This window comes from Accipiter gentilis, chromosome 28 (assembly GCF_929443795.1).
Source record: "Accipiter gentilis chromosome 28, bAccGen1.1, whole genome shotgun sequence".
In the NCBI taxonomy this organism is placed as follows: domain Eukaryota; kingdom Metazoa; phylum Chordata; class Aves; order Accipitriformes; family Accipitridae; genus Astur; species Astur gentilis.
Genome location: NC_064907.1, coordinates 9,701,178 through 9,716,964, shown reverse-complemented (window position 1 = coordinate 9,716,964; position 15,787 = coordinate 9,701,178). Strand labels below are relative to the sequence as shown.

The 15,787-nt window shown below is 36.9% G+C and overlaps 2 protein-coding genes across 5 annotated transcripts in view; both read left to right on the top strand.

The window, feature by feature from the left end:
- Positions 1-12,337, top strand: part of ACTN2 (actinin alpha 2) — a 396,531-nt gene extending 384,194 nt beyond the window's left edge. The window contains exon 22 of the transcript XR_007509820.1: positions 12,328-12,337. The gene's annotated coding sequence lies outside the window, so the exon portion shown is untranslated. The remainder of the gene's footprint in view (positions 1-12,327) is intronic.
- RYR2 (ryanodine receptor 2) overlaps positions 1-15,787 on the top strand; it is a 452,105-nt gene that overhangs the window by 209,348 nt on the left and 226,970 nt on the right. For all 4 annotated transcript variants that reach the window (XM_049830593.1, XM_049830592.1, XM_049830591.1 and 1 more), the window contains exons 12-15: positions 5,010-5,174; positions 6,714-6,835; positions 9,881-10,064; positions 10,785-10,920. In XM_049830593.1, the coding sequence (XP_049686550.1) occupies positions 5,010-5,174; positions 6,714-6,835; positions 9,881-10,064; positions 10,785-10,920 (607 nt within the window). The remainder of the gene's footprint in view (positions 1-5,009; positions 5,175-6,713; positions 6,836-9,880; positions 10,065-10,784; positions 10,921-15,787) is intronic.

Sequence of the window (15,787 nt, the reverse complement as noted above, 5' to 3'; positions counted from 1 at the left end):
GTGTTAAATAAATATTTCAAAATTATAGCAGTTGTAGAAAGGCTTCTGTAGAGAAAGTAGGCAGCTTTAGGGGTCTCTTTCCCTCTGAGCATGTATGGACAAACCATCCAACCTTTCACTTGTGTTGTTGCATGTAGTTAGCCCAAAATAATTATTCCTGGATAAGAGGCAGCCCCTAATCTTCTGTGAATACAGAGCATTAATAGTTGGGAGTGTATCAAGTGGCTAGATCTTTCTTATAGCAATATCAGTCCTTTTTTTGCCACAGTCATAATTCTTCCTTCCACTACTTTTTTAGGTAGTGAAGGAAGAATTATGAAGATCCTATTTGTTGTGCTATGGATAAGTTAGCTCTAAATAGGCAAAACCATATATAGGGGAAGAATACCCTTTTTTGCAGTGTTAAAGACTCAGTTCCTTGGGTAGATGATAATTTCAATTTCCAAATGAAAAGCAGTTTTCATGTTTGCAGAGAAAATACTGAAAATGTATATCCTGTAAATCCGAAGATTCAGCTGCAAATGTAAATGCTCAATATTTGGTTTTGGTTTTAACCTTATTATTTGCAAGGGCCTTACACATCATTTTAAACACATTAGCTTGCCAGTACTGCATTTAAAAAATAAGTGGAAGAGAACCAAAAAGCTGAAGGTTTTTTGTAAGATGTCTTATATGAACCAGAACACTTTTCTCAGATGCTCAAACTAACACACACACATATGTACTTTTTTTTTTTCTTCCCCTCCAAACCACAATATTCTGGTACAGAAGTTGACATATTAGATCAGAATCTTCTTATGTATTAAAATTTTTTAAATATCTCAGCAAAATAAAGAAATCTGAAAGCTTGAAAACATCACAAGCCTAACAGCACTCAGAAGATATGGATATTCTGAAGAGCTAACAGTCTCTTCATTTTTTTCTGGGAATTGGGCTTTATGCTCTGGTTATTATATATTACCCTAATAATTATCATTAAATGAAAATTATATTAGGCTTTCAAGTATCTGAAGTTCAGAAAATTCCTTTTTTCTCTCTTTCAGTCCTGCTTCAGCACAGGATGTCCACAGATATCTACAATTTATTCCCCAGACATATGGCTCTTTAATAGAATTGAGTTTGTAGTGATTAAGTTCTGTGGTTTTTTTTTTTTCTCTCGTTTTTGCTAAATATTTATTCTTTTTGATAAAAAGCGTTAGGTTAATATCACTTTTCCACTGGTAATTTTACTAATTTAGAAATGTTTGTGCATTCTGTACAGCCTGCTTTTCCTGTCCACAGTCTTTTCCAGTGGATGGAAATACATCAATTTTAATAAAATTTTATGGCCTGTATTTTTATATCTTCACCTCGTTCTTAATAAAATTTCATAGGAACTATAGTAATGTCAGCTTAAAGAGCAGTCATGAATTAGCTTCTTCCAGTCAGTGAGAGCTGCTAGAATGTCAGTCGTGAAAGTGTGCCACAGAAGGTATAGGTTGGGTCAGATGGCAAGAGATAAAATTGAAAGGACAAACCTTAATCATGGGAATCCATTTTGGAATGCTATGAGGAATTAAACAGAAATGTTAGAGTGAAATATCACATTTAAGGCAAGGCTTCATGGAATAATTTTTTTCAATATTAAGATAAAACCATTTAAAATTATTTTGTCCATTTAGCCCACAACAAATGTGGGAAGATTGGCTTGAATTTTTGTACGCATGGAATAAAAACAGTTTATAAAGAGCACATCCTTCTGGAAATGTTGCTCAGTAAACCTGTTTGTTTCCAGTGCATTCTCGTTGCTTTCCATTACTGAGGTGGTTTACAGACTGTTGCAAAAACCAATTGTTTCTTTCTGTTCCAATGTAATGAATGAAGATTTTTGATCTTTGTTTAGAAAAAGTTGATGGCCTGAGAATGGGCCTACACTGCAAATAAAACTGAAGGTTTTCTTTGTAAATATGCTGGAGGAAGAATTAGCAGATGGTTATGTAATGACAGGTTATGGTAAGGGTAGTGGGCTGGAAACTTGCATCGCGTAATGTCTGTACTAAAATGCAATTACTAAACAGTGACATGGTGATTTTTGATGGTTTTCAGATGCTGATTTTCACTGATGAGCTATTTTACAGTTGATAATGAGATTGGTTCATTGTATGTACTTTCTCAACTACCTGCTGTTTATTGGCATGAATCCAGCACTCCATTCAAATCTTCCCCTTTATGAAAAATTTGTGGTTCCTGTTCACTCCCCAAAAAAGCTCAATGTCTTGAAGCTCCCAAATGAATGCTCTAATACTGGCTGCTCTCACATGATCCCCTAGCTTCCATTTCTCTCCTACATTTAATCCAACTTGTACTGTTTTCTTTTCCTGGCTGCTATGTTTATTTTGCAGGAAAGAGCTCAACTGAATGTGATTGAATTCAGTCTGGGCTCTAAACCTACACACAGAGTTGTCAGTGTACTTACATAGGTGAGGTTGGTGATTTTGTTTGGCAAATTGTTGGCACTGCAGTTTTAATGCTAAGTAAATTTAACATTAATTCTAATTGGTATGAAGATTTCAATATCAAACCCCTTCAATTTCTGTTACAGTTAGTAGATTTAAAAAAAAGTACAGAATAATATTTTAAATTAATAATCCTTCATGCTATTGACAGTGCTTTATGAGAAAATTTGTGAATTAATATTTTCATATCTTAAGAAATTAGTCGCGAGGAGGAAGACTTGGGGGAAAAAAAGAAAATCTTACAATGTGGAAGTACAGTATGTTCACACAGGTTCACACTATCTTCTGGTTATGAAGATAACTCAAAAGACTGGAGCTTGAAATCAGGCTGTCATTTCTTCATATGATAGCAGGACCTAATTTATTTTTTCCTGTATCATCATTTGTGTGCAATGTCCTATTATAAGTAGCTTTTCAATTTCCAACTGTTATTACATTCAGGTTATTTGTGCTAGGTTTTGAAGGAATTGAATACAACATTTAGAGAAATGATATGAACAAAACAGTGAATCAATAATGAAACAGAAGCACACAATAATTCGGTAATTGGCATCAGATGTATTAATAAATCAGTTATTACCATCTATCAATGGACAAGATTTTAATAAGAATTTCAGCACTTAAGGAATTGGGCATTTACAAGATAGTGAAATTAACATCTGTATCCAGAAACAGTTTAATAATCTGAATTGATGAGTATATTATATCTGGAAGCTTAATGTTATGAAAAGTCATAATAAGAATTTCAGCTGAAGGTTTGCTTTTTCAAGCGCTTCAAAATGCATTCATAATTCTAGGGTGAAAATCTAGTTATATGACATCTCCCTTTACTTAATAAATACTTTTAAAAATCCTTTAATAAATTAGAGATTGTTTTCTGCTAATTTCAAAAACCCAATCTTTGTCATCTTTCAGTGTGAAGCTGTCTCCCCAAATTGTCAAGGCACATGTGTATGGTGTAATCATTCTTCTAACCTTTCCTGGTTGTAATAGAATAGAACATTTAGAACTTTTTGTCTCATTGTTTGTAACATTACTCTGAGGAACTGAAGGAAGTGCCTTGTCCTCTGCTGCTGCTCAGGAGAAGCAGAGAAGGTTGAAGCTGTATTTGGTTGAGGGGATCATCTTGCACCCTCAATGTATGGCCTAGAACAGGCCTGGAATTTGCACAGATGATTTTTTTAATCAGTGGTGAAAATTAAACAGCTTCTTATGTGGGCATGTGTGAGCATATACAGAAGCAGAACACAGGGAGTTACTGCACCAGTGAACCTGCCTGCACTGCTGAAGCTGTGAAAGGGTGAGCGACACGGCAACTGCAGTGTTACAGTAGTCTCAGCTTCAACTGCTTCAACAATTGTGATGTATTCCCTCTCCTCCCGGAAGAATGATTAATAGTTTCTATGTCAATAACTTGATCACATGGATCAGAACTAAAGAGTCAAAGTGGGTTTGGTTACTCTCGGTGGAGAAGATTTTTGCCTAAAATGGAGCTAGTGGTGATAGCCTCAGGAACAGGCAGATCCAACTTGCCATGAAGAAGGTCAAAGTCCCCTGAGAAGTTTTGGGCGTAACGACATTAACATCCTTCCTACAGTTAATGAGATATATACTGATCCTTTGTAACATGTTTTTTCCATACTTACCTTTGGATTTAACAACTAGTGCAGGCAGACAAAAGGTGTTATCTGTCTGTTGAACCATATGCTTTTGGAGAGACTTTAAATGGATGCTCTGCCATGAAGCAGGATGCAAAGGCTGCGTTTGTCTTATAAACTGATGTCTGCGTGGGGAAGGAGTTGGTTCTTAGAAGGGCTAGATATTGGAGAACACCTCCAATTATAGTCACAAACTATAGTATTGTTTGGGATACTAAATGTCCTCTCCTGAAATGACTGCAGTCTGTATAGGACACCAGCTGGACTGAAGCACGGTCATGCCATTCTTCTTTTACAGTATGTCAACAGGCCAGTCACACAGAAATGGATTTCTTTTCTCAGGAAATACTGAGCCCATTGTCAGGCAGTTATGGGCAGCGACTGGTTGAAGGCCATCTCTCTGTGACAGTTGGAAATACATTGTAAGGAGGTGCTCACCTTTTCCAGGCTGGGAAAAAAACCCCAAATCCCCAAGAAAAAGCTTCTGGAGGTGAATGCCTGGTTCAGCTAGGGGATTCAATGTATTTGGTGTTGCTTTGTAAGCTTTTATGTTTCAATAATCACATGTACTGTCTATTATGATCCCAGTTCTTTCCTAGGCGGGTGAAATGGATACACCTAGCTTTCCTAGTGGAATAAGCTAGGTTTTTGTATGGATTGGATCCCTCTCTCCATCTTTTCCACAAATATTTAACTAGAAATTACACTTTCACCATTTTTTAATAATTTCATTAAAGAAGGATCTCAAATATTCTTTTAGGTCCTGTTCTGGACAATTGCCTAGTACTCAATATTTTATGCAAATATTAACATGTTGGTTCTTGTTCTTGTATACATTTTTTTGCTTCTTCTTCAGGAAAAGTTGGACACAGGGACAAGAAAAGAAGTGGATGGAATGGGAGCACCTGAAATAAAATACGGGGATTCAATATGCTTCATACAACATGTAGATACAGGCTTATGGCTCACGTACCAGTCTGCTGATGCAAAGTCTGTACGAATGGGTTCTGTGCAGCGGAAGGTAAGACTGTAAATAGGCATGCATTTCAATGCATTTCATTCAGTCACAGTCCGATGGGACGATGGGGGGGAGGGGATAGAAGGGAACTACAGGAGAGCGCTAATTTCCGAGTTTCGAATATTTTAAGCATGTCTTTGTTTCATTGTGAAAGGTTGTTTTTTTCAGTCACATATTGAAAAGTTATGTGATGTACTGAGTTCTTAAACTAAAAGCCAAAGTGCACGTTAGCCTGTAGACATTAACCCACAAACATTGATAAATCTGGATAGACTTGATGTCAAACTAAAATATTAGTAATAGCTGTAGAATATGCTAAAATTCCTTTCTTCAATGTGCTGTGTAAAAGGAGGCTTTTAGTTTGAAGTCTTTTCTTTCCATGTGAGCGTATTACCTTTGGGGCTGGAATGTTTAAGTCTTGAGCCCTGAGGGATTTCTTTTAAAGAATAACCATGGCCATGCACAATACTAGCTTGGCATAATAAAGTGGGAAAAAGATTCTTTTAGAACTTAACACATCTTCCAGAAGTTACAATTGTGTTAGTGTTTACTGTAAATGTGTAAATTTGCAGGAAACTCTTTCTCAGCAATGAAAAAATGTTTTATCCTTCTTTTAAAAAATAAAATAAAATAAAATGTGATGTTTATCCATACTGTAGTCATTTCTATGACTGTTTTGCATGCCAGAACTACAAATCTAGAGCAAGATCTGATATATTTGGAAGGTCATGCCTTATAAATTTCTAAATGTATATAAAATTTGTCTGTATCACATATGTCTATATATACACACATATATATTCTCTAAATATTTTATATAAAAATAATACATATTTAGGAAACTATTTACATGTAAAATGTTAGTGATTATAATACTAATATAATATTTATAATAATTGTAATACTTAATTCTAAAATAATTCAAAATAAGATACATTATTGAATAATGTAATAATGTAAGTAATATAAATAGTTTGTGTGTGTATACATTTGTGTGTGTATGAAAAAAACCCAAACCTAAAATAGTTTAAAATATTTATGTAGATTGGATTGAATTCCTTCAGAGCCATGATAACTAAACATGAAAAACTGGAAGTTATCATTAGTGACTCAAGACATAGTCAGAAAAGAAGGCCAGTGACATCCTTGGAAATCAGGACCAGTAAAGAATACTTGTTTTGACCTTGTCTGTACTTTAGGGATCTGCTGCTGTGTAAGGGAACTATTTATAAGGTTGACAAAAACAAACAACAAACAAAACCCCTTAGACTTTTGATTTTTAAATTTTTTTAATAAAGCATATTGTTTACAGGAGCTGTGGCTTGGAGATTATTATGGCACTGAACCTGCTGACTCAGTACAAGTGTGTCCTTGGACACAAGGAAGTAAAACATCAGATTATCTGTTTTTAATTAAATTCTTTTTTTTTTTTTAATGTGACTTCATCATTTCCTAGGCTACCTTACTATGTGAGTTTTCATACTTCTTATTTATGAATAATGTTTAATTTTGCAGTGACTGCTTTTCATTTTTGTCTTGCAGGCAATAATGCACCATGAAGGTCATATGGATGATGGTTTAACATTGTCCAGATCTCAGAATGAAGAATCCCGAACAGCACGTGTCATCCGCAGTACGGTCTTCCTTTTCAACAGGTTTATAAGGTGTGCTTTTAAAATGATCTCTTCATCCTTTTTCTTTTTTTTTTTCCTCTTTTATTTTATTCAAAGTGACTATTAACAGAACAGTGAACAATTTAGCCGTCAGAAAAAACAGATGAATACTTTTCAAACCAGAGTTTATGCCAATTCTTTATGTGTTATCAGCAGAGATGTACTTTAAGAGGTATTGGTCATTTTCTTTTCTCTATTTTCTAATATTACTTCATTGTTCAACCTTGATTTGAATGCATAAACATACTGAAAATGCAAACAAACCACAAAAGAGAGATTTTTTTTCCTTGCCAAAATTTGCTGTAAGTCATGTGGTGCATCACTTAGCTCTTTCTTTTCTAAGTATGGCTTTTAAAAGCGCTCTTCCTTGAAAAACCTTGAAGAAGGAGATAACTGTATAACTACAAACTTGTACAAGACACAAATATACTGGAGAAATTCATAGTCTCAAGAAGAAGTTTTTCTTAAAAGTATGAAATTACACCTTCTTTCTACCCACCCATTACACTTTCCTTATTTGGCCCCTTTTAACGCTACTCGTTTCTTTAATGTTTTGCAACATATAAAATGTTTTATTTTATAGTATTTTCGCCATTTAAAAATACTGCCAGATTCATGCAGTTTGCATTTATCTTCCTACTCCAAATGTTCTCCTACATAACACTGATAAAATGCTAATTCTCAGATGTTTATGACTACAGTAATTGATGAAAGGCTTCTCTTGTCAGTGTAGCTGGCATTAGAAAAAGGATGATATGCAGTAAGACTATATGGAATGATAAGAATTTCATAGGAACTCATTTGTCACAAGAGAAGACAATGTGGGAGATGGTGACCTGAAGCAACCATGTTCTAAATCAGTGCACAGCCGAAGAGGTAGACATGTCAATTTGTTGGAAAACATTTACCCAGATACTTAAATAACCACAGAGAAAACACCTGTCAGGAGAATTGCCTACTGTATGACATTTAAAATACAAAAGAAATGCAAGCCCTAGGTGACTTCGTAAATAATACATTTTCTTAGAAGCTTCTAAGAATGCCATAAAAGATGAGGACAGAGAAAGGTAATTTAATTATAAGGTTTCACAGATCAAGGTACTGCTAAATTACAGTGGAGATTTTTGTGGAGTGCACAGACAGTCCAAGGTAGTGTTTAACAATTTAGGTTTGGCAGGATGTTACTGCAAGAAGAAAAAGCTGAATTGGAGAGGATCAAAATTATTCTCCTGAGTGTGTGCGCAAGTTCTTTCCCACGAAGTCAGTAGAAAAATTACACTTCAGATAGCGTGCTCACAATAAAAATTAAGTTTTAAAGATAACTTTGTAGCTATCTTTTTGAAACATTGCATGATTTATTCTAAGAGATTTTTATTCTTCAGCAGTAAATATTCCTACTGAATTCATAATGTTTCCTGAATTAGAAGTTTTCCAGCTGTAGTTTACCAGTTGAGATGAAAACACAGAGTGACACACCAGCTGAAAAAACCCAAAAAACCCCACAACAATGAACCAAACAACTATCACCACTGCCTCCCTCCTGCCCGCCCCCCCGCCCCTGCCCAATACTTATCAGTGTTGTCTTAATCCAGCAAAAAGCAGAGTATAAAATGGGGCTTCTACTCCATATCATGGCCTGGAGAGGAATCCTGGGAGCAAGCAGGGTGCTGTGCAGCTCAGGAGAGAGGACTGCCAAGGACAGTCGTGGGTCAGGCTGGTGGGGGCCTTTGGTGCCTCTAACAAAATAAAAGAAGGAGATGAGCACGGGGCTGGGGGGTGCCTCTGTAGACATGGCAGGCTCCTCTGCCAGCTGAAGCTCGGTCGTCTTTAGGTCAACATAAGTGGATCGCTGGTGAAAATGGAAGGGACCTCTTTGCTACACAGCTGGTTTTTACTCAAAACTACGCTAGCAAAAAACCTTTTTACAGTGGCAGAATTGAGAATGAGTCAAAAGAGAAATCATGAATGTCAAATAAGCTCCCTCCTCCTGCTCTCCCCCACTGCGTGCCACCAGGGTGGGCCCTTCCTGTCAGGGCTGCTCCTCACCCAGCGCTTCAGGGTCCTGGCTGCCTCCTGCAGAGTTTAAGGATCCTCCGGATCTTTCTCTCCTCCCTGAGGATGGGTGCTGTGTTCGCAGGCCCTCAGCACCCCTGGTTTCTTTGCCCTGCATGGCCCCTCCTGCTCCTTCCAGAAGGTTCTGGCAGGCCTCCTGCAGCCCCTGGCTGGGGCAGCCCCCCTGCCCGCCACCGCCTTCCTGAGGGGAGCTGGGGAGGTGCAAGGGAAAGCCCTCGCCTTCCACTTGCTGCATGGCGCTGGCGAGGTCTCCGCTGCAACAACCGCATTTCAAGAAAGATGAGGTTAAATGGTGGAAAAAGGTATATTAGGGGTCCGGGAAGCACAGCGCTGTTGGGGATTCAGCTAAGCAAGAGGCGGGTGCAACATGGATGAGAGCAGTCTGCCCTCCACTTCTAGGAGACAATGGTCATAGACTACAGCAAGGCTGAGCTTGAATGGTGTATCAGGGAAACAAAAAGGTTAATGAAGTGGTGGGACAGAGTGTGTGGAAGAGCTGCATCTTCCAGCACTGAAGGCGGCTTAAGAACAGGTAAGAGACATGCCTGAGAGCCCGTATGGACTAGCTGGGCCCTCTCCAGCGCCGTAGGACTGGTTCTTTGACTTCTGTCCAGTCCAGACTCATGATGCTGTGAATAGGGTTGCAATAACTTCTCTTCAACTTTTAGTCTGCCTTTGGTACTGTTAAATGCGTAGGTAGAATATTAAAATGTGTTTTCTGGATTTAAAAAAAACTAAGAGAAACAACATTTTTGATGCTTCCAGTTTATGTTTGGGAAGGGAGGGGTGCATGATTAAGTGGAGAATGGGGCAGACATACATAATTTTTGAGAAGTTATGTAGCTGTCAGAAAATGAATTGAGCTTTGGCATCTAAACAAATTTTGCTTTTAAACCAATAGAGAGTTGAAATGATAAAATAAATTAATTTCCAATACCCAGGAGACTTTGTGTCTTCTTCTAGGGGCCTTGATGCTCTCAGCAAGAAAGCGAAGTCTTCCACCGTCGATTTGCCTATTGAGTCAGTCAGTCTGAGCCTTCAGGACTTGATTGGGTACTTTCACCCCCCTGATGAACATTTGGAGCATGAAGATAAACAAAACAGGCTCCGAGCACTGAAGAATCGCCAGAACCTCTTCCAGGAAGAGGTACTTCTCTCAGTTTTACTCCTGATTTTCCACCACGTTGTCGGCAAGTGTTCTTTCGCAGTGTCTGTAGCATTGATGTCTAATCTGGAGTATGGTTTGCAGTGGGTTTTTTTGTCCTGTAAGAGTCAAACTATTTGCTACATTTATGATCTCCTTAAATCTGTTGATTTTCCTGTATATTTAAGGAAATACATTCAAGGCCTTACTTCCTTTTCCTTTTTTAAAAAACTTAGATATTAATATGACCTTGTGCCTTGAATGCTAACCATAATTTACTCCTTATGTGTAATCTGAATATTTAGTTTCTTCTGTTATAGTTTAATCTCTTGATGCAGAAGTATGTTTTGGTTTAATAAGCATGCTTTAAATATTTTGTTTAATATTGTCTGTTATTCTTGGTCGTGATAGTTGCCTATACTTAGTCAGATGCCTAAATGTGTTCCAGAATAGAAACTTGCCTAAAATTATGTCTGGAATACTGTTTATTTTCTGTTCTATTTTGTCTGTCCTAACTGATAAATTTTTATTACCCCAGTCAAGGAACACTCTTCCATAGGGATTGCTTGTTTGACTCTACTTGTCTAACTCCTTGTATATATTCTGGTGTTTTGCATAGCCTCCCTTTCATGTTTTGTTTTCTTAGATTTCTGAAAATCTTATGTGTTTACACCTAAACAATACTTTTTTTTTCTCTGACAATCTGAGCCTTTCCATTTTTAGGGTATGATCAACCTTGTTCTTGAATGTATTGATCGCTTGAATGTATACAGCAGTGCAGCTCATTTTGCAGACGTAGCTGGGAAGGAAGCTGGAGAAGCATGGAAATCTATTCTGAATTCTTTGTATGAATTGCTAGGTAAGACATATTATGGGTTACTTGGATTGTTTTAGTTCAAAATAATACTCAGATAAAAAGAAACATGAACCTGTTTTAGTATAGAAGAATTTCCACTGTGTAGAAATTTAGGATACAAATTAAACAAGATTTTTGCATTTCCAGCTCCTTCCATGTGCTTAAGAATAAAATACACTGAAAACACTCAAATAATGTGATTTTTCTAATAATATTTATTATGATAAATAACATGTTTCTGACTTCAATTAAATGATTGATTGGTTTTTCATATTGTCAAATTGCTGATATATCTTGTATACCACCCAAAAGTGTGTGGACAAAACATATGTGAATATGTCATTCCTGTGTTAAGGAGCCATTACATTATGGTCAGTTTTGTAGAAGTCTACGATTTTTCACACATCTGGCTGCAGAACTGCAGCATAAATCTAAAGCTTCTGTAACCAGGACCCCTCTTATTAGTCAGTAATCACCAGTGACTCCAGCATTATACTAGGATACAGTGTGCCATGGAAAGGTACACTGTTTTAGATGCAGTATACCATGAACGTCTTGTCCACCTGCAGTCACTGAAAATCTCATAATACCTTCTGCAGGTATCTGTTAGTTGGTATCCTGGTCAAATTGCTATTTAGGTAGTAGCATTTAATCACCTGTTTGCTCACCAATTTGAATTGCATGTGTTATTTATGTTCTACTATGACTCATTATATAGGGTTATTAATCCACTACTATAACTGCCTGTGTATTCACTCCTGCTGAGTTGTTAATTGTCTACAGGAAGGAAATTTTACTGCCTAAGAGACCGTTTTGTCAGTTCCTTGCTCCTCTGTCATTAGGTTTTCTCAGTGCCATAAGTAAGCCTAAATAATAACATTAACATTGACGTGAAGTGACTGAGGACAGTAATGCATCCCTGTCATTAAGCAGTGCTTTGTGCAGGCTGCATATGTGTACCTATGCTGTTTGCTTTCTGTAACACACCAGCCCTAATGCGAGGGCCTTCCTGCCTTTAAACTTGCATATGTTTTGGCAAAAGCTTGAGTTTGGACAAAGTCCTCATACAGGATTGTTATCTTATTTTCCTGTAAAACATAAGCATTTTATGTATCATTTATACTAAATCTCACTCCTGAAAAATTTTGTGTTGAAAAGGTACACAAGTAATGTTATGTTATACATCAATTCCATTAAAAACTCCAGGACTGAACATTGAGTTTGTAAAATGGACTGAAGTGGTTAGGAACTGCCCAGAGGAAATGTAGTGTGTATATTATTAATTGGCTCTTTGGTGGGTATGCGTTGTGAAGCATGATCACATAGTAGTTTTTCTATAAGACCCATTCCTTATTTAGTGCTCATTTATTATTGGTACTTAAAATACTTCATTTTCTCTTTGCTACTCAGTGTGTGGCACTGAACCTTATTTACTGTGAGCCTTTTAATTCATGTTTGGAAAACAAAGCTTTTATCTTGGAGTTCTTTTGTGCCATTTATGATTACTAATCTGAATAATTAGAACTATTAGTAAGTGTTTTCTTGGAAACTTCTGTAATAAAGCAAATAGAATCTATTATCTCCCATTCGCACAGAGGAACAGATACAGAGAGAAATTACTCTGCCAATGCTAGTTCCCAAATTAAGAGCTGTGGGATCTGACCTTTTTTCAGAATATTCAGCAGTATTTCATGTGTGCAAGGCATACTGAAAACTTGCACTCCTCCAGATTCAGAGGCACAGAAAATTAAATTTTAATGGCATGCCTCACTTCACACAAACTTCCCTTACTACCCAACAGCAAAGTGAGGCAGGAATTCTGTATATAGTAGTTGCAAAGTTTTCCATAGTCAAACTAGGTTCATCATTTTGTGCTCTTGACAAAGAAAATAATTTTTGGGGGAAAAAAGGATATCCAGCATATGGTGCACAGCCCTTGATAAAACCAGTGAGGTGCTTCTGTCTGGCCCACTACCTTTTCTGTCAGAGGAAATAGAAGTTGACACAGTAAACGTCAGAAGCCCTCTCCCATGATCTCTCAGAGCAAAGAAGGAGCTAGCTGAACAGTGGCTGCTGTCACCTAACGACAGGCCATTAGGGTAGAAGGTGGTTCCTGTGGCTGTGCTTCTGGGTGAGGAGTTGCTGAGATCTACCACCTCTATGTAGCTGAAGATTGTAGCGTGATGCATACACACAGGTTGCAGGGGTGACCAAAAGTGGCATTTCCCAACATTAGATTGGTAGATTTTATGAACATTATAAGGTAATTTTAATGATTTTGGTTTTGATTTCCATGGGGTTTATAGTTGTAAGCTAAATACATCCTCTATACACCTCTGTCCAGTTCTGTAACTTGCAGCATAGTGACAGGTGAGTGAGTAAGCATATGGATCAAAAGCAGGACTGAAACTTCAGATACATCAGACTGCTTTGATTTCAGCTAAGAGTGATTTGTAACAATGGTACACTGCAGTCAGTGTATTGTATTTCTATATGAAGAACTTTTTCAGAGGTAGATGGGAGTTTTTGCTGATGGATTTATGATGTTTGATGGTTGAGAAATTTTATGACTTGGCAACATGAATTATATTGTAGGTTCTTGAATGGAGTGTTCAGATCCTTTCTCTCTCTTTTTTTTTTTTTCCTTCTTTTTTTTTTTCTCATGTCTTATGTTTTTCAAACTGATGTAGGCCTTTCTGATGTTTGTTTGCATGTTACAGCTCCATTCTTCTCTTTGCCAGTGTCTGTCTTCCTTCAGAACTCTATGGTCTGTTATAGAAAATGAAGAAAATGTTTCTTGCTGTTTTCACTACATTTCAACAAGACAAAAAAACCCCATGTAGCTTTGGCTATCTTCATGCTTGCAAGCAACCAGATTGTTCAGTCTGAATTTTTTGAAGGTAGCTCAACCATTGGAAGGCAGAAAGGGCAGCAAATTTTAACTTTTAACAGTTAAAATTTGGAAAAGATGCATGAAACTAAGCTTTCACAGTGAAAATGATACTAAATCATGGTGTGAGCTTCTTATCACAGAGGTACTACGGTTAGGTTTTCCCTCCCTCTGCTTCTGTTTTTACTCTTTACTCACCCTAATGCCTGTATGAATGCTTGAAAATGTGACATTATGTAATGTGTTTTTGGGGGATGTCTGCTTGTCCAACCCTGTGTTAAAAAGGTTGTCTAGAAGGAATATTGGTAGAAATTTTACATCTTAATCTATTTTTCAGCTCATGTATGCCCACTAAGTAAAGTGAATCTGCTTTAGGCTTTTTTTTTTTTTAAAGGTGATTATTTCATGTATACTAATGGTAGTTATTTGATTTATTAAGAATCAATTGAAGACGTTATGGCAGGAATTGTAACCATTAAAAAAGTATGGGCTAGGTCCAGAGAGTTAATGTCTCAATGAAATAAACTGATATCCTTTTAGAGTGTAGATGATGGAGTAGAAAAGTCTGTGGTTGGATTATTCAAAGATGTAGGGGAGTGCTGAAGTTTTTGTAACAGTTTAGTTTTATCTCTTAAGCACAGCTCAGACTGGAGGAAGTAGTGGCTTGATTGCGGAATCATTTCTCCAAGTCTGAAATTTCCAGTTGACAAGCCCAGAAAATTACTTCCAAAAGAGTCTACTTGTCCTGTACTAAGTATTGTTTCCATGGACTTGTAGTGAGAACAGTGCACAAGCTTTTGTTGACTTCCCAGTCCCCATACGCTTCCTGCCCCCTTATGTTACTTCCCTAACTGCATTATCATCTGGCAGCTAATGCTTAAGAAGCCTGGCTTTGATCTGGCTATAATGAATTTGTACGTTGCTCTGTTCTGAATAAAGCTGGAGCTTTACAGTAATTGCATGGATGACAAATGGATATTGCTTGCTCAGTCTTGCTTCAGCAAACACTGCTTTGTTTTTGAGTCTGCACATAAATAACAGTAAACTGTGATGCCAGAATTCATGGTTTTTGTCAAATCATTGATATTGTGATATATTTCACTGTGATGAGAATGGAGGTATTTACAGACTTTGAGTTGAGACTGGATACTACCACATATAAAAATCATAGAATGGTTTGGGTCACAGGGGACCTTTAAAGATCATCTAGTCCAACCACCCGCATCATAAAAAATTTCTTCCTTATATTCCATCTAAATCTACCCTCTTTCTATTTAAAATCATTGCTGTATATCTACTAAGGCATCTGTCCTTCTTCTGTTACAAGTACATAAAATCACTCTGAACTTGTATTTGATTCTTTTGTATTACCAAAGAATGTGCAGGAGTATATGTAATGATGTGACTTTATTGTCTGACTGATCACGTCCTGTTTTTTATTTATTTAAAACTGGATGCTAGTCTTGTTCAGAGTAGTGGGCAATAAAAGAAGCAACTGTTGGACATTATTTTTTTTTTCAATGTTAAGTGGCTGTGTACCTCATTTATTGCACAGCTTTAACCACTGAATACTAACCTTGCACAAACTTCTGCTGAGCTGCATTTAGGAAACCATCTGTGTCTTATTACTGTTAATGAAGTCAAATTTATTGATGTTGTGTTAAGGAATGAACTATTAACTGCTTTCATTTTCTGTCTGTACCTGAAGCACAGTGAGATTATGTACCTTGCCCATAATCAATTAAAATGTCACTTACAGAAACAGGTGTTCCTTAGTTCTAATCTGTGTCTCTTAACAAGATGCTCCTCCTTTTACAGTGCCTCAGTATTTTCAGATAACTATGGTCATGATTAATTAACTATGTAAGATTTCAGGATATAGATTTTTTTTGTCATATAATACAGCAAGAGAAAGGTTTTTGTTTGTTTGTTTTGCTTGTTAGGGTTTTTTTTTTTTTTGTTTTGGTTGGTTGGTTTGGG